The sequence below is a fragment of the Hyperolius riggenbachi genome, chromosome 4, assembly GCF_040937935.1.
Source record: "Hyperolius riggenbachi isolate aHypRig1 chromosome 4, aHypRig1.pri, whole genome shotgun sequence".
Classification (NCBI taxonomy): Eukaryota; Metazoa; Chordata; class Amphibia; order Anura; family Hyperoliidae; genus Hyperolius; species Hyperolius riggenbachi.
Genome location: NC_090649.1, coordinates 202,023,095 through 202,048,367, shown reverse-complemented (window position 1 = coordinate 202,048,367; position 25,273 = coordinate 202,023,095). Strand labels below are relative to the sequence as shown.

Genomic DNA, 25,273 nt, shown 5'->3' with positions numbered 1-25,273 from the left:
TTTAGTGGTGTCAGGGGACAGGTAGGAGCGGATCTTGGAGATGTTGCGGAGGTGGAAGTTGCAGGATCTGGCAATACCTTGGATGTGGGCTGTAAAGGAAAGTTCAGAGTCCAGAGTAACGCCTAGACAGCGGGCTTGGGAGGTAGGGTGGATAGTAGTATTTTCAATAGTGACGTGCAGATCGGGGAGGGGTGCAGCTGTGTGGGGTGGGAATATTAGAAGCTCAGTCTTGTCCAAATTAAGCTTGAGGTACCTGGCAGCCATCCAGGAGGAAATGGATGTGAGGCAGGCAGAGACTTTGTCCATGGTAGAGGAGGAAAGATCTGGGGTGTGGATATATATCTGGGTGTCGTCGGCATACAGGTGATAATTGAAACCCATGGAGGAGATGATTTTGCCAATTGAGGCAGTATAGAGTGAGAACAGTAGTGGTCCTAGGACGGAACCTTGAGGAACACCAACTGAGAGGGGTGTAGGAGTGGATGAGGAGCCATTGAAAAATGTTGTGAAGGAGCGGTTGGAGAGGTATGAGGAGATCCAGACTAAGGCTAGGTCCTGAATGCCCATTAGCTGCAGGGAGTGGAGGAGGAGGGAGTGGTCGACAGTGTCAAATGCCGAGGAGAGGTCCAGGAGGAGCAGGATGGAGTATTTACCTTCGGCTTTGGAAAGGGCAAGGTCGTTTACCACTTTGGTGAGAGCTGTTTCTGTAGAATGGGCTGTGCGAAAACCAGACTGCAGGGGATCGAGAAGGGAGTTGGAGTTAAGGAAGTTGGTCAGGCGTTGGTGGGCCAGGCTTTCAAGAATTTTTGAGGCAAAAGGGAGGAGAGAGATTGGGCGGCAGTTGGATGGCAGAGCAGGGTCGAGTGAAGATTTCTTTAGCAGGGGAAGCACAGTGGCCTTTAGATTGAACTTCAGTTCAATAAGGGCAGATTCATATCTGAGTATTTTCTGTCAGTGATTTTATGCCTGTCAGAATCAATCATCAAAGCATTTGCTACCAATTAGAACACTAAGCCAATGCAGAATATCATCTTGGCCATTAAAGGGAACCCAAGGTGAAAGACAGATGAAGGCTGACATTTGTTTTCATTTAAACAAAACACATTGCCTGGCTGTGCTGCTGATTCATTGCCTCTAATATGTTTAGCCACAGACTCTGAACAAGCGAGCAGATCAGATGTTTCTGACTTTCAAATATGGTGAGCTGCGATTGTCCAGCAACATGAGAGCCCAGGGCAGGACAATCGCACCTCACCATGTCCAAATTCCTACACCCTGCGGCAGACAGTGTGACAGGGTGATTTTTATAGCTCCGCCCCTGGAACAGTGATATGCTCCCTGCTGGACAGGAAGTAAGTAACTGTTTTTTGTCCGATCGGTCACCACCTCAACAATCTAAATAGAGTATTGTGGTGTGATAAACGCCAATGCAAATGCCTGCTGCTCGGCAACACACTGCAGAGTCTGTGCCGCTTCTGCATCGTCATAACCACTTCCGTCACAACGCGTCGCACTTCGGGTAGTGTGGCCAGTCTCATAGAGTCTAATGGCCACTGCTATGGGGGACCGTACTACGACAGAACGCATTATGTGTGAAAGGGGCCTTATACCAATTATACATAAGAATATTTTGTAAAAAGTCGTTTTTACAATAAAAAGATGAGAAAATACCCGCAGAACCAATTTTTTGGTTCTTTTATAGGACCTATAGGTGTCTTCTCACCAGAGCCGGGACAAGGTACTCCAGCACCCAAGGCTGAGACCCCAAAGTGCGCCCCTCCATCCCCCCCCCAGCCGTCACACACTGATTGCTATTAGAGTAAGAGGCACCCCAGGGCCCCTCAACGCCTTCATCTCTAGTTATATTGCTTGCAGTTACTCCCATGTATCCCCTTTTCTTATTTCTCTCTGCTTCAAACACAATAGGTGAATGATAGCTGAGTGAGTTGTGCGCCCCCTTCTACACTGCGCCCTGAGGCTGGAGCCTCTCTCGCCTCTGCCTCGGCCCTGCTTCTCACTCCTAGTCAGTAAAGAAGTGGAAGATTGCTCTTTGTTATTCTTTCAGATGAAAGAGGGATCCGCACACAGTCTTCAAGGAACAACATGCTTTTATTGTTCTAATGCACACATATAATACACACCAAATCGTCTCAGCCAACAATCGTTTTGGTGCCAATCAGGTCCCCTTTATCAAGGCATAAGCAAACAACTTATTCCTTGATAAAGGGGACCTGATTGGCCCCGAAATGATCGTCGGCTGAGACGATTTGGTGTGTATTATGTATGTGCATTGGAACAATAAAAGCACTTTGTTACTTGAAGACTGTGTGCAGATCCCTCTTTTGACTGTTGGATTATCGCTGCTATGGGTTCCAGCACCAGCACTGCTCTACTATAGGTGTGCAAGTCTTTCGGTTTAATTCTTTCAGAGGAAGCCACGCCTCACTGCTGACTAGTAGCCTATCATGGCTGTTACTCTCTAGTAGGTAGGCAAAGCTTCAATATGATAAGGAAAAGGTAGTAAGCAGGCAGACAGAGGTTGATAGGAAATAAGGGTCAATGAACTGACACAGAAGGCACTTCATATTTTACACCTTTTTTGCATAACTATTTAAAATAAGTATCTTGGGCTTTAATTTTAAAGCACTTACTATAATTAGGGTAGCTATAAAACCATAAAATACAAATCAGCTAACCTTATTCCCTATTTTAGAACCAGGGAAAAAAATGTGTTTAGTTTTGTAAAAGCCAAGAATCTATTGCAATAACCATTACATATCACAATGTTCCTACCAGATGCAGTTAGGCACAGCAGCACATTATTGTCTGTAGGCAATCCTATGTAAACACTAGAGATACAGCTTCCGCTGCCCGCACTGAAGGAGTTAAACAAGACAGCAGAAAGCCATGTTTGGCGCAGGGCCATACAAGTCTTACCTCCAGCATGATGCTGAATGAAAGCGTCTAACCTGAAGCATGACCTGTTTTCAGCACGCATACAAGTCACTATGTTGTGCTCTGGTGGCACGTGAGTGTGAGGTCATCATTCACTTAAAGGGGCCATTCATCTGCTAGCTGTAGCACCCCTATGACATGCTACCAGTTCCTGCCAATGTTTACCAGTCAGAGAAGTTCTCTTACATTTTGGCCAGCTACATACATCTGAGGACATTTGGCAAGGAGTGGAAAAAGAGGAATGACTACAAATAAAATCTCTCCTTTTTTGGCAAAACAAACTCCAAAGTCCAGTAAGACATTGGGTGTGGAAGGGAAAAAAAACAAAATCTGTCTACCGCCCCCACACAGCATCAAGTGCTTTCCATCTTACCTCAGAGAAATTACACCCAATTTTTATGCACAAACATAATGGTGTAAAAGAGTAAAGTTCCCATGTGCATTCACTAGGAACAGAAATGTGTCTCAGGCTAAGAAAGGTAAAACAAGACTTCACGGTAAATATTGCTATATTATTTATATCACTAGAACAGGAATTCTTGTTAATCCCCTGAAATTTATGCTAAATGAGTTTAAAGAGAACCAGTCACAATTTTAGAGTGGAAACTCTGGTTGTAACTATAAAGAAAGCTTTACCTCCCTGGAACGGATTTGCTCTATATTTAACAGCTCTTCTCAGGCTAATAGGACCCTCAAAAAGCAGTCTAATGTACTGCCTGACCTTGGTATCTCTAGGTAAATTGTCCCTATTAGTCCAGACAGCCTGCAATCAGTTTCCTAAATGTAACTGACAAATACCTTAGAAATGTGACAGTTGCATGAATGTAACAAGCTCTGACTGCTCATTAAAGGACCACTATAGCGAAAATAGTCAGCAGTTAAAATCTGACAGAACCGACAAGTTTTGGACTAGTCCATCTCCTCATGGGGGGTTCTCAAGGTTTTCTTTGTTTTCAAAAGCATTTCCAGAACAGCAGTTGCTAAGTCTAACTGCTAAATAGTACGATACCAGCCAGCCTCCCTACTCACTTGCACAGTATTTTGGCAGTTAGACTTAGCAATTGCCATTTAGGAATTACTTTTCACCCTGAAAATCCCCCATGAGGAGCTGGACTAGTCACAATTTTGCTGGTTCTGTCAGATTTGAACAGCTTACTTTTTTTTTTTTTTGCTTCAGAGGTCCTTTAAAGGCAATGTTTACACATAACTGTTGCTCCTGGGTTTGCCTCTTTTCCATACATGACCACATGCCTCACCTCTGCAGTGGTACACAAGGCAAGTGTTGGAAGTGCTCGACAGACTGGCTGTTCTAGGCCCATTCATCTACATACTGTGAATGATGATGTAATTGAACAAGAGCAGCGGACATAGAGGGACACCTGTGCAGATAAATGGTGGAGGGAGCAATGAAGTGATGACACAAGACAAGACAAATAACATTTATAGTGTGCTTTTCTCCTGGCCGACTCAAAGAGCTTGAGTAATTTACAAAGGATTTGTGTGCCACTAGGGCATGCTCAGTAGGCAGTAGCAGTGTTAGGGAGTCTAGCCCAAGGACTCCTTGCTGAATAGGTGCTGGCTTCCTTAACACGAAAAACCGAGATTTGAACGCAGGTCTCCTGTGTCAGAGCCAGAGCCCTTAACCATTACAGTATCCAGCCACTACAACTTTGCTGCTCTGCCAGAGCCTTACTGATTAAGAATTTACAAGGGAGGGGAAGAAAAATGGGCAGGTGCCATAGAGAGGGGTGCTGTACAGCATGGCTGGGCTGAACAGAATAGTGGGTAAGGTCACTTGCTGGGATGGGGGGAGGGAACATTGATCACACTTGATAAAGGAGGGAGCCACACACAGGGTCAAAGTTAGATGAACCCGGTAGGCCTAGATTAAAGGCATCTCAAAGTCAGCAACCTTGGTGTATGGACTGGCCTACCTACTTTAACTGACATTTGGGGATGAGATTCAACATCCTTCAGTCCGGCACCATAGGTGTGCAGCTGACTAAGGTCTCTACAAATGACTGTTATGGGGAAGGAGAATGGTGGTTGTATGTATTGTCAGGAGAAAGAGGGGGTGGAGGAGAGTTGTGATGGTCACACATTTTGTGGGGGTTTGGCTTACTTGTTCTTCAGGTGTTAGTGGAATCTAGGAATTGGGGCCCCCATAAAATATTTGCTGGGAAGGGAGGTGGGGGGTGGCATGATTTGTAGTTATCCTCCTGGCTGCAGAAATCAAAATATTGATAAGAAGTACAAAATCAGACACTACCTTCAGTAAAAACTGCATTGACAACAACATTTTGTGATCCAAAGCTGGACCCTAACTGCCTGAGCCCACTGACGCAGTTGTGTCCACTTTTCAGTTACACATCAATGTTAAAGATGCTGAAAAGCGAACAGAAGTGGATACAACTGCGTCAGTGGGATCAAGACAAAGACAAATAACATTTATATCGCGCTTTTCTCCTGGCGGACTCAAAGCGCCAGAGCTGCAGCCACTAGGGCGCGCTCTATAGGCAGTAGCAGTGTTAGGGAAACTTGCCTAAGGTCTCCTCCTGAATAGGTGCTGGCTTACTGAACAGGCAGAGCCGAGGTTTGAACCCTGGTCTCCTGTGTCAGAGGCAGAGCCCTTAACCATTGCACCATCCAGCCACTGAAGTATCAAATCTATAGACCTTAACGTCTCTGATTTCCGTTAAATCTGTTTCAGGAGACAACATGGTAAATTCACTGCATCCTTGTTTGCTGATCAGACCCTAAAGGACTAATGCTGCTAAGAAAGTCAGGAAGAAGTCCCTGCCCCTACACTCTTCAAATCTTCCTATCAATCCTTTAAAGCACAGGTGTCGAACTCAAGACCCGAGTGGTGAATGTGGCCCTCCTATCCATTTAATGTGACCCTTGAAAGCTTTAAAGTGAACCTTATCTGAGATATATAAAAAAAAAAAAAGTTTCACTTACCTGGGGCTTCCCCAAGCCCCCTGCAGTAGCCCTGTACCCTCACTGGTCTTTCGACTATCCTCCAGTCCCTTGCAGGCAGCTACGGTAGTTTTGTTTTCAGCCATCTGAGAGTCAGCAGGCCACTGCGCCTGTGCGGCCGCACGCGTCCTTGTTTGCATTCCCGTTGTCAGGCACAGTAAGAGAAGACCTTGTACTGCACGTGTGCAGAACACGCTTGACGACGGGAATGCAAACAAGGATGCAGTGAACATGTAACAAAAAAAATAAAACTAAACTGCGGCGGGGGACCAGAGGATAGTCAAGGACTAGTGAGGGTACAGGATTGCTGCAGGGTGCTTAAGGAAGCCCCAGGTAAGTGAAACTTTTTTTTTTTTTAATCTCAGTTAAGGTTCCCTTTAAACGTACATTATTGTAAGCCGAAAAATAATGAGAGCATACTGTCTCCACATCCAGAGGAGCACACTGGTAACAGCCCCCACTACACACACAAAAATAGCATGGGGTTGTAGCGCTGCACAGTGTAATATTTACCTGCTACCTTCAGCCTACAATCATGTGACATGCATTTAAAACCAGAGGTGAGCAGCATAGAGCGTGTGGCTGTCAGGAAGTTCATTCAGTCCCACAGCAGCACTGGAGAAGGTAAATATTAACCACTTGATGACTGAGGGTTTTTTCCCCTTGTGGACCAGAGCAATTTTCACCTGTCAGCGCTCCTCCCTTTCTTTCGCCAATAACTTAACTACTACTAATCACAGCATAATGATCTATATCTTGTTTTTCTCGCCACCAATTGGGCTTTCTTTGGGAGGTACAGTATGCTAAGAATTATTTTATCATAAATGCATTTTAAAATGAATAATAAGAAAAAAAATGAAAAAATACATTATTTCTCAGTTTTTGGCCATTATAGTGTTCTACTGTGGATAAAAGCCACACATTTTATTTGCCCGTTTGTCCTGGTTATTGAATGTCCCTAGTACAATGTATGGCGCCAATATTTTAGTTGTAAATAAAGGTTCATTTTTTCAGTTTTCCGTCCATCACTAATTACAAGCCCATAAATTAAAAAATAGTAATATACTGCCTTGACATAAATTTTAAAAAAGTTTAGTCCCTAAGGTAACGATTTATATATATTTTTTATATAATTTTTTTCCTCCCCCTATATGAAAAAAAAATAAAGTTTGGGTACTATGGGAGGGTGTTGGAGGGAAATAGTTAATTATAAAAATATTTATTAAATAAAAATGAATTTTGGTTAATATACTATTTGGCCACAAGATAACCTCAGTCATTATTTCCAATTCATGTACGTAAGCACGTGAATCGGATGTAATGCGTGCCAGTGTAACAACAGGAAGATACAATGAATGCCGGCGTCTCGTAGACGCCGGTATTCATTGAAACGGGGTGCGCACGCGTGCAAACGGGAGCGAGCGTCGGCTGCATGTCGTGGCAGACTTGTATTCACGGCCCTGGTGCATCCTGTGAACTTTGCAGGGCCGTGAATATACTGCCCGGCGTGCAACAAGTAGTTAAACTGCTCCACTGTGCTACTCTGCAGGAGGAAGCACAAGCTTCCAAGGGTGCTATAGTTATACCATTTAATTTGAGACTGTTCAATAAATGTTAAATCTTAATAAACAATTTGGCCTGCCACATAGACTATGGTTTAGATTATGGCCCTTATGTGACTGAGTTTGACACCCCTGCTTTAAAGGGATGAACGGATTTGTTGTTCACTTTTTTCTCACTTCTACTTACATCAGCTCCAATCCCTGAGATGATCAGCATTTGCGTTTTGAAAGCATACACTGACTAACAAAATAAACTGAAAATATAATCAAAGGTTACATACAGTGAAAACTATATGATATAAAAACATTAATGCATTAAGCACAGGGAGAAATGTGTCAGCCTAAGTTCAAGGCACAGCTGGTATGAAAATGCAGATACTGCTTCATACCTGAATTTTTATAATATATTTGATCACTTACCTATGGTCCTCCTTTTTTTATTAAAGCGGATCCGAGATGAAAAACTATAACTAGTAATTTGTCTATATATCTTATATCTTGGCAGAGGTGCCAAGCGTGTATTGGACCCATAGCTGTGTAATACTCCGGTTGTTTAATGCCTGATGAAGCGGGAATGTGCCTGTGAAACGTGTTGCAGTATTTTATCTTGGAGTATGTGAATACATTGTCTTAATTGTAAGCGACAGTATTGTGTCCTTTTTGGAGTGGTTGGTCCACCACCGCCACCTGAATATTTTAAACTTTTTAGCAACTTTTATCCTTTTGGCGCCTCTGCACATCCATTCATATATCAAATTTTCCACCCTTGGTGGAAGGGTGATACACCCTCTTTTTCCTTCTACAGAGAGCGACATCTTAATCCTGAGTGGGGACAGGTCTAATCTCCCCACCTGCCTATATAGTGGTTGCCTAGCCCTAAACGGTAACCCATGTTTGTAAGTATAATACTTACTTGTTATCATTCTTCTTTGTTCCAATACATACTACACTATATTGGGCTCTCGGATTGTCTGCTTTATCTAAAGTTTAGACAGTTTACACAGCAAATCTAGCTGCAAACAGCTTCAATAGAATATGATTATTTCTTCCTGTGATACAATGACAGCAGCCAGGTTGTTTGTAAACATTACACAGAGGCAGGCTTATCTGCATCTTCTGTGAAAAAAAACCTAATCCCCCCTCCTCCCCTCTGCCTCTAAAATCTCTGGCTAGTAATACCTCCCCCACCTCCTGCCCAGACTGAGCTCCCATGAGCCCTTGCTACTGCTAAGGCTCTCTGTGGGCCAGGCTTGTTTAGTTTATAGGGAATTAGAGTATTAAACCAAAAAAGTATTTGGCTTGAGGAATGCCTTATGAGCAATAGGAAAGGAACACAATTATGCAATGAGTAAAAGTTCATCTCGGATCCCCTTTAAAGCAAACCCAAACTCTTGCACAGCACACAATGTAAAGTATTTATGCCCCATATAGTTGCTGAAGAAATTCACTGCTCTGTGTTCTGCCTTTGTTTAGCCAGATCAAAGTTCCAATTAATTCTTATCAGCAGCTGTGAAAAAACTGCAGAAGAGCTCAGCCATAGGGCCTGTTTCCACTACATGCAGATTGGATGCAAAACGGATGCAGAAAAACTGACTCCAATGAATGCCAATGGGTCTGTTTCCACTAAACGTGATTCTTCTGATGCAGATTTTCCCACAGGCATTCATTGGAGTAAATTTTTCTGCATCCAATCTGCGTGTATTGGAAATAGGCCCTTAGTGGCTCTCCCCATTCAGTAAACACCGAGGCTTAACCCTTTCATTGAAAGCAAGCTAAAACTTGCTATTTTTGTATTTCCCTAGATGGTAATGAAGAAAATATTTTCCATAAAGGTTATCATGCTGTGGATAATTATCAGAGCCGAAAGGATGTTCTGAATTTAGTTCCACTTTAAATTGGTAAACATAGCAACTTCAACAACAACAAGCTGTTCTACCGCCTGCAGTTCATGTATTTTCACATAAGCATTCATGCAAGTAGGGGACTGATGGGAGTGTGGGCCATCATAAAATAAGATTTGCAATAGCCCACAATAGAGGACCTGCATGTTTTTAGGTATGTAAGAATATGTGGGGGAGAGGATACTGAACTGCAGAAAAGCTATGCTTGGTTTTCCAAAGACTATGTAAGTTCACTTGTACGTTTCTTGTTACATACACACAATCCATAGTCCTTAATCAGCATGCAGGGCACACTGTACCTGCACAACACAACTAATGAAATGAAAGCAACTCGCCATTAATCAAAGACAGCACAGTCCATTACAAGGAACAGCTTTAGGCTCAGCATAAGCACTGCACCATAAGCAGCTTTTGTCAGATAAAAAAGCCATATGCCAGGCTTGGAGCTGCAATTCTGAGCAAAACCTGTGACGCAACCACAAATACAAGGAAAAGGAAATTACATTTACATTTAATCATATATACTGACTTCTAGCATCTTTTATACTACAAAGTCAAACTAACACTGGAAAGATACTCATGCAATACAAATGGAGTCTCAGGAAAATACAAATCATAAGTGTGACTTTTAAGCCTCGTGTTCAGTGTCTTTCTGGGAAACAGGATGAAGTGGCCTGCCAAATCTATTCTGTATGGTAACCATGTGAGACTCATCTTCATTTCTTTCCAGATTAAGTGTCTCTGTTCACCATATGATGAAAGACAAAGCATCCACAGAGACAGATAAAGAGATTGATCAAGAGACAGACACACCAGTGGGAAGATAGAAACGATGGTAGCTACCCAGGAGGGAGGAGGAAAATGAAGGCAAGGTTCACACAGCGAGTTTTCACGAGTTTTGTCTGCAAAGATCACCCGGAATCACCCCTAATGGAAATGGGACCTTAATATTGTTAAATACTGAACCTTTTTGCATGTGTTTTTCATGTTAAAAATTGTGTTGTGTATGCATATTTTTGTGTGCTTTTTTAATTACAGCTAATGAAAGTCGATAGAAATTTGCATGCAATATGCAAATATACGCTCCAAAGATGTAAGGGTTTTATTTTTGCGTATGCAAAAACACAAATGCAATTTCGCAAATGTGAGCAGAAGTGCAATGCTCCATTAACTTCCATTAAATGTGCAGTGACCGCATTTTTCCCAATCACAATTCATATGTGAATTTTAGTAAGTGTGAACTCTGCCTGTTGCTACCAACTGACAGCAAGTTAACAGTCAGAAAGTGGGAATAACAGAGGAATTGGCCATTGGAGACAAAGAAAAGTTATGTAGATAATCGTGCTTCAGTGGAGAACATACAAATACTGTACCTTTACAAGTAGAAGAGCAAGTGGCATTACCTTGGGAGGATTCCATTACCTATATAACATCCATAAGTACTAAATTGAGCAAAACTAAATGCAACTAGGATTATCGAAGAAGACATCAAGACAGGGCAAAGGTATGTAAATAATAATGCTTCAAAGAAGAACACACAAATACATTCATTTTTAAAGAATAACTGTACCCTGTCAAGCACAAAAAGTTACATACTCACCTAAGAAGAGGGATGGCCCTGGATCCCTTAGAGCAGAGGTCCCCAACCTGGGGGCCGCAGCCCCCTGGTGGTCCGTGGGCAAATTTCTTAGGGGCCGCGGTGGATCTGGCCTTTCTCCCTCTCCCCCCCGCGGCCGCCGCTCCTGTTAGTTTATGAGCGGGCGGCCGCTTCCTCCCTTATATTCCCCAATCCCATAGCGGCTCGCCCCTCTCCTCTTTGCAGCATTTATTACAGCAGCGCTTTCTGTGCGGCTGCTGTAAGGAAAGAAGGAGGCGGGGAGGAGGTTTCCATGGTAACGGCGATCGCCGCTACAGGAAGCCGCTGCCGTTTCCTTCTCTTCCTTACAGCAGCCGCGCGGGAAGCGCTGCTGTATTACGAGATGCTGCCACCGAGGACAGGAGCGACTGGGGGAATATAAGGACGAAAGCGACCGCCCGCTCATAAGGTAACAGGAGTGGCAGCCGCGGGGGGGGGGTGGAGGTTGGGAGAGGGTGGACAGGGCACCTCTCCTACCTACACTGGGGTAACTACTGGCTATACTGGGCTAACTGTACTTGCTATACTGGGCTAACTGTACTTGCTATAATGGGCTAACTGTACTTGCTATACTGTGGTAACTGTACTTGCTACACTGGGCTAACTGTACTTGCTATACTGGGCTAACTGTACTTGCTATACTGTGGTAACTGTACTTGCTACACTGGGCTAACTGTACTTGCTATACTGGGCTAACTGTACTTGCTATACTGTGGTAACTGTACTTGCTATACTGTACTTGCTATACTGGGCTAACTGTACTTGCTATACTGGGCTAACTGTATTTGCTATACTGGGCTAACTGTATTTGCTATACTGGGCTAACTGTACTTGCTATACTGGGCTAACTGTACTTGCTATAATGGGCTAACTGTACTTGCTATACTGTGGTAACTGTACTTGCTACACTGGGCTAACTGTACTTGCTATACTGGGCTAACTGTACTTGCTATACTGTACTTGCTATACTGGGCTAACTGTACTTGCTATACTGGGCTAACTGTATTTGCTATACTGGGCTAACTGTATTTGCTATACTGGGCTAACTGTACTTGCTATACTGGGCTAACTGTACTAGCTATACTGGGGTAAATGTACTTGCTATACTGGGATAACTGTACTTGCTATACTGGGCTAACTGTACTTGCTATACTGTGGTAACTGTACTTGCTATACTGGGCTAACTGTACTTGCTATACTGGGCTAACTGTACTTGCTGTACTGTGGTAACTGTACTTGCTATACTGGGCTAACTGTACTTGCTATACTGGGCTAACTGTACTTGCTATACAGGGGTAACTGTACTTGCTATACTGGGCTAACTGTACTAGCTATACTGGGCTTACTGTACTTACTATACTGTGGTAACTATACTTGTTGCTATACTGGGTTAACTGCTGCCGCCACTAGCCACGCCCCTCCAACCCCCCCTCCCCCTCCACCCCGGGGGTCCCCGGAGAAAATTTTGGTTGGTATAGTGGGCCCCGGGCTCAAAAAGGTTGGGGACCCCTGCCTTAGAGCATTTCCAATCCTCTCTCAATCTCCACGTTCCCCTGCCAAGCAAGCCCCATTCAAATTTTACACCGTCTGCGTCTTCAGGTCTCCTTCCGCACGCTTCCGATGAGACCTGAAATAGAACACTGAAAGGGGGGGCCTGTCAGTGAAACAAGAGCATGCCTTCTGAGGAGACCTAAAGCCTTGTTTTGCATTAAAGTTGAACGCTGGAGAGGGGTCCCGGAGGTGGAACGAGGAGACGCAGAGAGGACCAGGAAGGCTTTAAGGGATCTAGAGCCTTTCCTCTTCTTAGGTGAGTTTTTTCCATGCCTATAGGTATCCATTAAAGCAGGGCTGTGGAGTTGGAGTCGGAGTTGAGGAGTTGGAGCAATTTTTGGGTACCTGGAGTCGGGAAAAAAATGCACCGACTCCTAATGAATTTAAACTGTAATTAAAATAGAAAATATGATAAAATGTTCTATTTCTCAGATAATAGTCATCATAAATAATTTATATATATACAGTAATAGCTCTGCTTAGTCCACAAAAATGAAATTGTAACGATCTGCTCAGCTGTCTGCACTGACAGACAGACGTTTGACCATTCCGTAAGCCTGAGGGCTGCAGGTCTCTGGAAAAGAGACTTGCCTTTGCTTTGCAAGTTTCAGACCTGCTCTGCTGCTGAGGAATTTGCATATATTTGTTATGCAGATTGCCTACCTGCCTCCTTTGAAGGCTGGCAGTATAAATACCATGTTCTCCCAGAATCCTTTGCTGGTCATTTTCACAGTTTGTTACTAATAAACTCTCCTAGTGTATCAGCCCTGTTTGTTTGTTAAAGTTTATCTGTTGTGCCTGTGTTGTCTCTGCTGCGATTGTCCTGTCGCCAGGAAATCGTTCTGTCTGTCTGGGAGTGTAGGCCAGAGCTGCGGTTGCTACTGGCTGCTCCATCTGTCTGGATTGCATTAGCCCTAATGGTAGTGGCAGTGCTTCCTTCTGTATCTCTGCCTTTGGGGTGTTAATCAGAGCAGTGGTTGCTACTTGTAGCCCCTTCTGTTTATCTGTCTGGATCGCACTTGCCCTAGTGATAGTGGCAGTGCCTCCTTCTGTACTCTGCCTTTGGGGTGCTAACCAGAGCAGCGGTTGCTACTGGTAGCCCCTTCTGTTTATCTGTCTGGATCGCACTTGCCCTAGTGGTAGTGGCAGTGCCTCCTTCTGTATTTCTGCCTTAGGGGTGCTAGCCAAAGCAGCGATTGCTACTGGCAGCCCAACCTGTCTGTCTTGTCTGAAACGAACGCTTGCTGTAGGCTCGGTGAGGTAACAGTTTAGCAAGCATTCGCGTTATATATTTCGTGTTTGTCTGTCATTGGTTAGTTAGGGTGGCACGCTTATCACTGGGCGCCTAACGCGCGGTGATTGTGCTGAAACGCGTTCGCTGTTGCGAATGAGTGCGGTGTTCGCGTTTAGCTAGCGTTTGTTATTCTCTTTACCTTCTGATTGTTGTTTGCTGTGCCTTTGCTACTCTTGTGTTCTGTTCTGTTCAGCCTTGTGTCACTTCTGGCAATCGCATCTCTTGCGATTGCGTTCCCACTCTTGTTTCTGCGGATGTGTGTTCACCGTCGCTGGGTGGCGACTAGATTGGGGGACACACATTAATCCTGTCTCTGTGCTCTCTCTCTTTGAGGGCTATTCTGCCCTGTTTGCTCCTGCTCATACAATTCCCATCTGACATCTGTGGGGGTGCAGAGGCTGTGCTCGTCTGCACTCCACAGCTCCATCTGCCGGTGGGAATTGCCCTATACTGGTACATTGCATCCAAGCTGGGTACTATCTAATTATACGCTTGTGGAGGATTTCTGCTGTGTCAGCGCGCATCTTGTGCGCTGACCACGGAAATAGAAACCCGCAATCGTTACAGAAATAAACCAATCAAAAAATAGTTACTTGTGCTGCTTCAATAAAGCAGTCCCTGTATTTTTAAAGTCAGATATACATATATGATTGTGACTGAATATATGATGTGTACACAGGAATCTCCTATATATACTAAATAACATCTATGCTGTAAGAATAAAGCCCGATGTGTTGCTGTGTCACAAATAGAGATAGTCAATGAGATGGAAATAATTCTGCGTTGATGCTGGTTTATGCAAATGTATTTACTACCTTTGCTCATGAAATCAAATAATTTGATATGTTAAAATTTGGTTTAATGACTACGAATTAAAGAGTACCTGAGGCGGATGAAAAGAGAGTTTTATACATACCTGGGGCTTCCTCCAGCCCCCTTCAGGCTAATCAGTCTCTCACTGTCCTCCTCCACCACCTGGATCTTCTGCTATGAGTCCTGGTAATTCAGACAGCCAGCGCAGTCTGGCCGCGTGCCGCTCCCACAGCCATGAACATTCTGCACCTGCGCAATAATGCTGCGCAGGTATAGTACGTTCCAGGCAGCAGAGTGTGTGCATGCGCACTACGCCCGAATGGCTCAAGTGCCTGGACACATAGCAGAAGATCCAGGTGGCAGAGGAGGACAGCGAGGGACTGATTAGCCTGAAGGTGGCTGGAAGAAGCCCCAGGTATGAATAAAACTTTAATTTCATCTGTCTCAGGTTTACTTTGTCACACAGTAGTACTATACTCTACATATGCACTCCCCACAGAGCTGCAGGGAATCCACTGAGAATGTTGTGCACACTGAACACAGAGGTGTTGTCTATCACCCATAAACCTGGTTCAGATTGTACATGAAGAATGTGTAATAGAGGAAGAATCCTCTCGTTCCCCGGCAGAGTACCTGCACATCACTCTTACATGTACCCACAGTTACATTGCCTAGGCCTAGGGCACGATAGATGTTCTTTGTTTCTGTCTGTACCTTCTACAAGTACTCTTACCAAGGACTAGTTTTAGTCTATGACTAAAAGTATCAGAGGCAGAAGATCCGCTGCATATCCAGGAAACGGGTATTGTTTGAAAGGTAATAAATATGGCAGCCTCCATATCCCTCTCACTTCAGTTGTCTTTTAAAATTCCTAAACGGCAGTTAAGAGATGCATTTCATGTTACATACTTTCAATCAACAAGATTGTAATACGCAAATTAGAGGAGTCGGAGGAATCCTAACTTGAGGAGTCGGACTCGGTGAATTTTTGTACCGACTCCACAGCCCTGCTTTAAAGTGAACTAAAGACGAAGCACCCTCATGTATTTTACCATATATATCAGTGGGAACTTTAGAGAAAATACCAACCCTGCTCTCTGTTTCATCCTTTACTGCTCAGCCTGCTTGTTATCAGCCCTGATAAAATCCCAGACTGAGCATTCAGTCTGGCTTTGCTCAGGAATCATTATAGCTGAGTCATTATAGCAGAGCCAGAAGGGGGCAGGCTTGGGCTTCAAAAGACATCAGAGAAGACAGACTCCGCTATAATGATTCCTGAGCAAAGCTAGACTGAATGCTCAGTCAGGAATTTTATCAGGATTGATAACAAGCAGGCTGAGCAGTGAAGGATAAAACAGAGAGCAGGGTAGGTGTTTTCTCTAATGTTCCCACTGATATATATGGTAAAATACATGAGGGTGCTTTGTCTTTGGTTCACTTTAAGGAGCCATACAGAATGTGGGGACATTTTAAAATAAAGAACATTTTTCATGAGGTATACTTATTTTTCTACCATAAATACAGCAGAAATGTGAGAAAATTTGATCAATTCTACTTTTTGCTATAAATCAGGCGGAATATTTATGTGCATTGAAAATTGCATTTCCCTTCCATGTGCACAAGATGGCACCTGCCCTGCTACACTCCCAGTGTCCCCTGACTGCCAGCTGCAGTGACTGATATATGAGTCATAGGCAGAAAGAACACATCCTTTCCTCACTTCTGCTTTATTTGCATGGGCAGCCACAATGCTCTCTCCTCTGACCAGCCAAGCAAAGAACACAGGTGAACACTATAGATAAAAAGGAACTTGCTTGCACAAATCATTACACTTTGCAAAAGAAAGAGAGAGAGAAAATAAAGCAGTGCACAGCTCAGTAGCCACCTTGCTGGAATGTGCCTAGGAATGTGCTCCAACTTCCTGCCTGCCCCAGGCATAACTTCCCTGACCTAGAAACCTTGACAGAGAGGAACCTACAGGAAACACTGTATACCCAGCACTCCATATTTAGCCTTCCCGAGGTATTCCCGATCTCTGAGATCCAGCCAGTGAAGGGTAACTGTGGTCTCACAATTTCTGACACATTTCCTAACAGTCATTTTACATTGCACAATACAGCTATAAATGTTCATTCATGAAACAATGACAACAAAATCATGACACATCCCTCCCATGTGAAAATGATGCAAAAACATGCTGTATCTTACAGGAGTAGTCAGAATGTACAATATGGTGTTACACTCAGCACTGGGCAAAACACAAATATCCTGATCACTTTCAATCTAGCCGCTACTCTAGGTGATCACCAGGGGGCAATCTGAATTACACAAAGTGCATTTGACTAGGAATAAAATAGGAACAACATTTGTAATCTGAATTTTTTTTCCTCTTCTAGAGTTATTAGCAGCAAATCTTTCTTTATAGTATTCAGACCCTGTAGTCCACATTTGCTTGTTTATCTTTGTTAAGTCATTCAAACTTTGGGAGGTAAACACAAACTTTTCATTAGCATAAAAAGAATCATCATTCAGGCCCGGTGCACACCAAAACCCGCTAGCAGATCCGCAAAATGCTAGCAGATTTTTAAACGCTTTTTTTATTTTTCTGAGGCGTTTTGCTAGCGTTTTGCGGATTGCTGCTGCGGATTTTAATGTAGTACATTTCATATATTGTTACAGTAAAGCTGTTACTGAACAGCTTCTGTAACAAAACCGCCTGGCAAACCGCTCTGATCTGCCGTTTTTCAGAGCGGTTTACGTTTTTCCTATACTTAACATTGAGGCAGAAACGCCTCCGCAATCCAAAAAATGCCTCACCCTGGGAGTATTAGTTTCTGCAAAACGCCTCCCGCTGTGGTGTGCACACCCCCATTGAAATGCATTACCCTAGCGTATCCGCAGTAGCAAGCAGCTGCAGAAACGCTCAAAAACCGATCGGTGTGCCCCAGCCCTCAAAGCAGATTATAATCAAGGGGAAATATGTTTGACGATACATTGCAATAAGTGATATAACTTTGGGGACACTTCTATTCAATGCATCCTGGAATTCTTGTAACTCCCGTTACACACTTTTCTGCCTTCACTAACCAAGTCACAGTATTATAATAACTGTCATTTAAATTGTTTTCTTTCAGATCAGCTTGCTGCCCAGGGCTGCCTATTTTACAACTTGTTTCATGGGGCTGCTATCTTGCTTTATGGAAATTGTGGAAATTACCTACACAGCTTATGCTCTGGAGTGACGTACGTGAGTGAGTGACAGCTGCTACAGACATTAAAGAGTTATTTGTGCCTCTGCAGCTCCTATGTCACCAAGCATATAAGGTACACAGCCACAGCCACACACACAGCCGCTTTCCCTCCTTCCCTGGCTCTCATACACAGGTTAGCTGTAATCATCCTGGCAGCAGGAGGGGTGAAGCTACATCCTGCCTGGGTGTGCTCTTTCCCTCCCTATCTACAGCATGTGAGAATAACTACTGGACTGGAGTGATAAGACAACACTCTCACCATGAAAACTTATAGGTTGCCATACACTGGTCGACTGCCACCAGATCGACCAACAGATAGATCCCTCTCTGATCGAAAATAATCAGAGAGGGATCTATTGGCTGCCAATACACTGCACACAGATTTTGAATAGATTTCAGCATGAAATTGATTCACAACCTGTGGAGCTGCCGCCTGCCTTGCCGCCCCAATGATATTACCTGTCTGCCGGCGCGAGTCCCTGCAGTCTCTCACCTCTTCTGGCGTCCTCCTCTTTTCTCCCCTTCACTTTGTGTCCTTTCCTGTGACAAGCGTAAGATAAAACAGTAGAGGGCGCTCTACTGTTTGAACTTCGCCTTCTCACAGGACGGGACCAGGGACTTGCGCCGGAGGACAGGTGATATTACTGCTGCATCGGTTGTCGCGGTATCGAACACTGCTAACGATGCGCTCCCGACCCACCAGCAACCTACCAAAATTTTCCGCCTGGACAGATCAACTAAATCGATCGATTTTGGATGGAAATCGGGCGATCGGTCAACATCTGCATTAACAATTTCATAGCAGGTTCAATCACAGTGATCGAATCTGCTGTATTTCGATGGGAAATCGACATAGTGTATGGGTACCTTAATGCTAAGTACACACCATAAGATAGTTTGGCAGATAGATGGTTCAATAGATAATTTCCGACATGTACAATCTTATTTTCGATCGTTTTTCTGATCGATTTCTCAGAAGTGAATGGAAATGGATAAGAAAATCGATCGGAAAATCGTTCGGACAATAAATCGGCTGAAAAATCTCATCGTGTGTACCTAGCATAACACTACATGTTAATAAGGCAAGCTTCTTAAGTGAATTAACACTTAAAATACTGACTGCTGTGTGGTGATAAGTTTTCACTTGCCTTATTATCACTATTATGATCTTAGTGAATTGTGGCCCTTGTTAGCAACTAGTTTTGGAAACTAAGGGCTGGTTCAGACGGACGCTTGCAGAGCGTTTACCGCAAGCGTTCGGAACGTCGCGGTAAATGCTCCCATTCAAGTGAATGGGAGCGTTTACACCAAGCTTTTGCGCACGTTTACACTATTGCGGCGTTCAGGTCCCGATTTTCGCTAGCATCCGAGCTGCCCCTGGAAGCGACATGTAGCTTCCAGGGGGCGGACAACCGTGATGGCTAATGTTCCCCTAGGGGAAGAAAAAACGCGGCCGCATCGGAACACGACGCGAAGGCTACTGAAAGCCTGACTGCGCAGCCACCGCAACGCCCCAAAAAGCGACGTCCACGCAGACGTCCGTCTGAACCAGCCCTAATATGATTAGTGGCTAGTTATTGCCCCTTATTGCGCATAGCCATGAAAACATTGTGCTTTGCCTTTCCCTCTACATTAGTGATCTCCAACACATCTACAAACTTTTCTTCATCTAAAGGTGGCCACATACGATACAATAAAATGATCTGATTTTACGGCAATTTTTTAATGAAAACGATCGGATCTCCCGAAAAAATCCGAAGCTTTTTTTTCATTCGACTGAAAAATCCGATCGGATTTCCCGTTTTCTTCTATTTTTATCGATCCAGAATACAGATATTTTTCTTCAATCTTTCTAAAGATTGTATGGTGTGTGTTATATTGTCAATTAATTAATACACACACCCTAGCAATTTTGTCCGAGTTTCCAATCATTTGTATCATAATTGGGGAAAGATTGAACATTTGTGTGTGGTACATTGGTCATATTTTTGAAATGTTCCAATCAGTCAGAAAAATTGATTGCAATTCTTAAATTGAACAGATATTTAAAAAATTGTATAGTGTGTGGCCACCTTTATGAAGATTTTCTTGATCCGGTATACCAGAGTGATTGAATACAGATTTCAGAACAGCATGACTTGTCTTATAATAAGCAGAAACAAGTACATGAAGTTCAGCCAACCACCACCACAATTATTCCTCTGATCCACTGATTTCCTAACCCTCTCAGGGTCTCCATACCTAAGCCACTGAAATGACCTGCTCTAGCGTAAGCAGCAAAGAGTCCCTGTCTTTCCACTGCAGCAGAGTGAAATTCTATGCTTGTGCTGCATTCTTCACAACATAACATACATATAAATAGCAATAGTGGATACATAGACTTCCACGCAACACGTGGAGATACATAGACTTCCACGCATATGACAGGTGGACAGGAACAGAGTACAGTACTGAAGACTCATACCAGTGAATAATTCAACCTGTCAGCAACTAAGCAAAACATTAATAGCAGTTCCAGGTGGGCCCAGCTTTACATAAGAAATCATTATACAAGCTGAAACACATTCCGTACAGAGAACAGTCAGTTCAGCAGGAATAATACAGGATGACTGTGTCTGTATCATGATGTATGCTCTTTTGAGATTTCACAGCTCACAGTTACATTCCTACAACTTCCTACAGGCATTAAGCCTTCATTCTCTTTTCACTGATGCACACAGAAGTGTCACCCTATCCAGCATGAAAGCAGGCCCTTACCTTAAAACTGATCCAGGATGTACGTGTCCCTGTTTCCTGATCAACAGAATCGTGTCACAGAACTGGCTGTCTGCTGTCTGCAATGCTGGACTCCTTATTAAATATTTCATTGAGCTGACTGTAAGCTCCTCCATTCAGGAGCATCTGTTCCTTATTGTCTGTAGAGCCCCATCTCTTGCCACAGAAGCAGAAGTTTCTCTGTCATGACTTTGTTAATGCTCTTCTAAGCAAATGTATTCTACAGCAATGAGCAATGCGACGGCAATCTTCAACGCATCCTTGTGGTCACACCAAACAGACTGGTTGGAACACACCTAGAAAATTGGAAGTAAATATTAATGCACTGAGCAACCATTCCCTCTAATTGTATCTCAGTCATTAATTTTACAGTACATGAATTGTCTCAAGCACAAAAAGCAGGCTACCTACCATATAAACCACACTAATCACTCTTCAGTGTGGCTATGAATCACTTCTGAGAATCACATGCTAAACGGGATGAAGAATATTTTGATCACTCCTTTAATAAACTTTCTGTTTTCCCAAATTACTTTGCTTATTGTCTTTACTTAAAGGGAACCTGAGGTGAGAGGGATATGGAGGCCGACATGTTTATTTCCTTTTAAATAATGCACATTGACTGGCTGTCTTTCTGACCCTCTGCCTCTAAAACTTTAACCACTTAAGGACCATGGGCTTAAACCCCCCTAAAGACCAGGCAATTTTTCACAAATTGGGCCACTGCAGCTTTAAGGCCTCGCTGCAGGGCCGCACAACTCAGCACACAAGTTATTTCCCACTCACCCCCTCCTTTCTGCCCACCAACAGAGCTTTCTTTTGGTGGGCTATCATAGCTCCCAGGATGTTTATTTATATGTTTATTTTTGTAATAAAATCTTGTAATTTTTTTTTTTAATTTTGTCTTCCCCCGCTTCAGCCTATGGCAGCGGATGACCACTGAGCCTGCCAGGGGGACAGCCGTGTCACACGGCAGTCCCCGGTACAGCCCTGCCATAAATCACAGCACTGTACGGAGTAAATAGATGGCGATCGCTGCTGGGAGACTGATGAGGAAGTGGAGCTCCGTCATCCAAGTGGAGATGCGCGTGCATTGGCCCGCGCAATCTCCGGCAAATTGCCGCCGCGGTCAACAACAAGTTAAGTGTACCTGAGATGGGGCTTCCAGAAGGCTCGCTCCCCCGTCTTGCTCCCATCACTCGGAGCAGCTCGGAGCATTCTGTGCCTGCGCAGAGCACACCCAGTGATGTGAAAGCGGCAGGAGCATGCGCGTGCCCAGGCCACGTAAGTGCAATTAGTCCCAGGCTGGAGGGGACAATTGTGGGCGTTTGGGGAGTCAGAAGAGGATGGCGTGGAAGTGATCAGGCCAGAGAGGGCTGGAGGAAGACCCAGGTATGTATGTTTGTATGCTATGGTCCCTTCTTAGGTTCCCTTTAAGCCACAGACACAGAAGAAGAATGCAGATCAGATGTCTATGACAAATCTGACAGGATTAGCTGCATGCTTGTGCATGCATGCTTGTTCAGGTGTGCGATTAAGACCCTACTGACCAAAAGATCAGCAGGACAGCCAGGCAACCGGTATTGTTTAAAAGGAAGTACAGTGGAGGAAATAATTATTTGTCCCCTCACTGATTTTGTAAGTTTGTCCAATGACAAAGAAAAGTCTCAGAACAGTATCATTTCAATGGTAGGTTTATTTTAACAGTGGCAGATAGCACATCAAAAGGAAAATCGAAAAAATAACCTTAAATAAAAGATAACAACTGATTTGCATTTCATTGAGTGAAATAAGTTTTTGAACCCCTACCAACCATTAAGAGTTCTGGCTCCCACCGAGTGGTTAGACACTTCGACTCAATTAGTCACCCTCATTAAAGAGACTCCGTAACAAAAATTGCATCCTGTTTTTTATCATCCTACAAGTTCCAAAAGCTATTCTAATGTGTTCTGGCTTACTGCAGCACTTTCTACTAACACAGTCTCAGTAATAAATCAATGTATCTTTCCCCTGTCAGACTTGTCGGCCTGTGTCTGGAAGGCTGCCAAGTTCTTCAGTGTTGTGGTGCTGCTATGAACTCCCCTTTATGCAGACTGCCTGTGTGTTATTTAGGATTAGAGCAGCTTCTCTCTTCTCTCTCTTATCTTTTACAAGCTGGATAAATCGTCCTCTGAGCTGGCTGGGCTTTCACATACTGAGGAATTACAAACAAGGGCAAAGCTGTTTGCAGGAAGAAAAGAGCAGCCTGAAACTTCAGTGCATGGGGGAAAGAAACACACAAATGATCTCTTGAGATTCAAAAGGAAGGCTGTATACAGCCTGCTTGTGTATGGATGTATTTTCTATGTGTGGACATACTGTACATCAACCTACTTCCTGTTTTGGTGGCCATTTTGTTTGTTTACAAACAAACTTTTTAAAACTGTTTTTAACCACTTTTAATGCGGCGAGGAGCGGCGAAATTGTGACAGAGGGTAATAGGAGATGTCCCCTAACGCACTGGTATGTTTACTTTTGAGCGATTTTAACAATACAGATTCTCTTTAAGGACACCTGTCTTAACTAGTCACCTGTATAAAAGACACCTGTCCACAGAATCAATCAATCAAGCAGACTCCAAACTCTCCAACATGGGAAAGACCAAAGAGCTGTCCAAGGATGTCAGAGACAAAATTGTAGACCTGCACAAGGCTGGAATGGGCTACAAAACCATTAGCAAGAAGCTGGGAGAGAAGGTGACAACTGTTGGTGCGATTGTTCGAAAATGGAAGGAGCACAAAATGACCATCAATGGACCTCGCTCTGGGGCTCCACGCAAGATCTCACCTCGTGGGGTGTCAATGGTTCTGAGAAAGGTGAAAAAGCATCCTAGAACTACACGAGAGGAGTTAGTGAATGACCTCAAATTAGCAGGGACCACAGTCACCAAGAAAACCATTGGAAACACATTACACCGCAATGGATTAAAATCCTGCAGGGCTCGCAAGGTCCCCCTGCTCAAGAAGGCACATGTGCAGGCCCGTCTGAAGTTTGCCAATGAACACCTGAATGATTCTGTGAGTGACTGGGAGAAGGTGCTGTGGTCTGATGAGACCAAAATAGAGCTCTTTGGCATTAACTCAACTCGCTGTGTTTGGAGGAAGAAAAATGCTGCCTATGACCCCCAAAACACTGTCCCCACCGTCGAGCATGGGGGTGGAAACATTATGCTTTGGGGGGGGGGTTCTGCTAAGGGCACAGGACAACTTAATCGCATTAACGGGAAAATGGACGGAGCCATGTATCGTAAAAATCCTGAACGACAACCTCCTTCCCTCTGCCAGGAAACTGAAAATGGGTCGTGGATGGGTGTTCCAGCACGACAATGACCCAAAACATACAGCAAAGGCAACAAAGGAGTGACTCAAGAAGAAGCACATTATGGTCATGGAGTGGCCTAGTCAGTCTCCGGACCTTAATCCAATAGAAAACCTATGGAGGGAGCTCAAGCTCAGAGTTGCACAGAGACAGCCTCGAAACCTTAAGGATTTAGAGATGATCTGCAAAGAGGAGTGGACCAACATTCCTCCTAAAATGTGTGCAAACTTGGTCATCAATTACAAGAAACGTTTGACCTCTGTGCTTGCAAACAAGGGTTTTTCCAATAAGTATTAAGTCTTTTATTGTTAGAGGGTTCAAAAACTTATTTCACTCAATGAAATGCAAATCAGTTGCTATCTTTTATTTAAGGTTATTTTTTCGATTTTCCTTTTGATGTGCTATCTGCCACTGTTAAAATAAACCTACCATTGAAATGATACTGTTCTGAGACTTTTCATTTCTTTGTCATTGGACAAACTTAAAAAATCAGTGAGGGGTCAAATAATTATTTCCTCCACTGTAAATATGGCAGCCTCCATGTCCCTCGCTCCTCAGGTCCCTTTTCAGTTGTTTTTACTCTTCTACTTGTCACAAACATGTTTGTTGTAACCTTATAAACACTGTGTCTCATCTGACTTGGGTTTTTCTGTATGGAGGACATAAGAGCATGGGGATTGCTTTTGATTTGGTTTATCTCAAAGAGATAATTTGCATATTCAGTAGTGATGCATTGTGGGAGACCACAATCGCTCGCTTAAAGCGGAATTATCTCAAATGCCTATTGTTTTAAGAAGGCAAACTACACTGACTTTTGATTTGGTGAGACGGCATCACTAAAATACATCAGTTTGTGAGATCTGAAAGAGTGAATTATAAGCTTTGGGTGGAATGATGACAAAGAGCAACTGAACTGAGAGGGCTGTGGAGGCTGCCATATTTATTTCCTTTTAAACAATATCTGTTGCCTGAGTGTTCTGCTGATCCTGTGTCTCTAAAGGCCCGTACCCACCTCACGAGTTTACCCAACAATATTCCCAACAATCCATGATTGTTTGAGCGACGAGCAGTCGTTTATGCGATCTCACGACACACAATCACGCGAACGTTACTTAGCCTCGCATGGCAATAACAACCGGCATGGCGGATCTGATTTTTAAGATCCCTGACGACTCCCATGCAAAGTACCGCGATCGTTT

The 25,273-nt window shown here is 43.8% G+C and overlaps 1 protein-coding gene across 3 annotated transcripts in view; it reads right to left on the bottom strand.

Annotated features, from left to right (window-relative positions):
- TNK2 (tyrosine kinase non receptor 2) overlaps positions 1-25,273 on the bottom strand; it is a 238,558-nt gene that overhangs the window by 144,351 nt on the left and 68,934 nt on the right. For 2 of the 3 annotated variants that reach the window (XM_068281242.1, XM_068281243.1), the window contains one exon: positions 20,700-21,013. Coding sequence is in view for 1 of the 3 variants with exons in the window: in XM_068281240.1 (XP_068137341.1) it covers positions 2,938-2,946 (9 nt within the window). In the remaining 2 variants the exon portion in view is untranslated. Of the gene's footprint in view, positions 1-2,937; positions 2,996-20,699; positions 21,014-25,273 lie in introns of those variants that run through there. The other variant, XM_068281240.1, reaches the window with a different exon arrangement.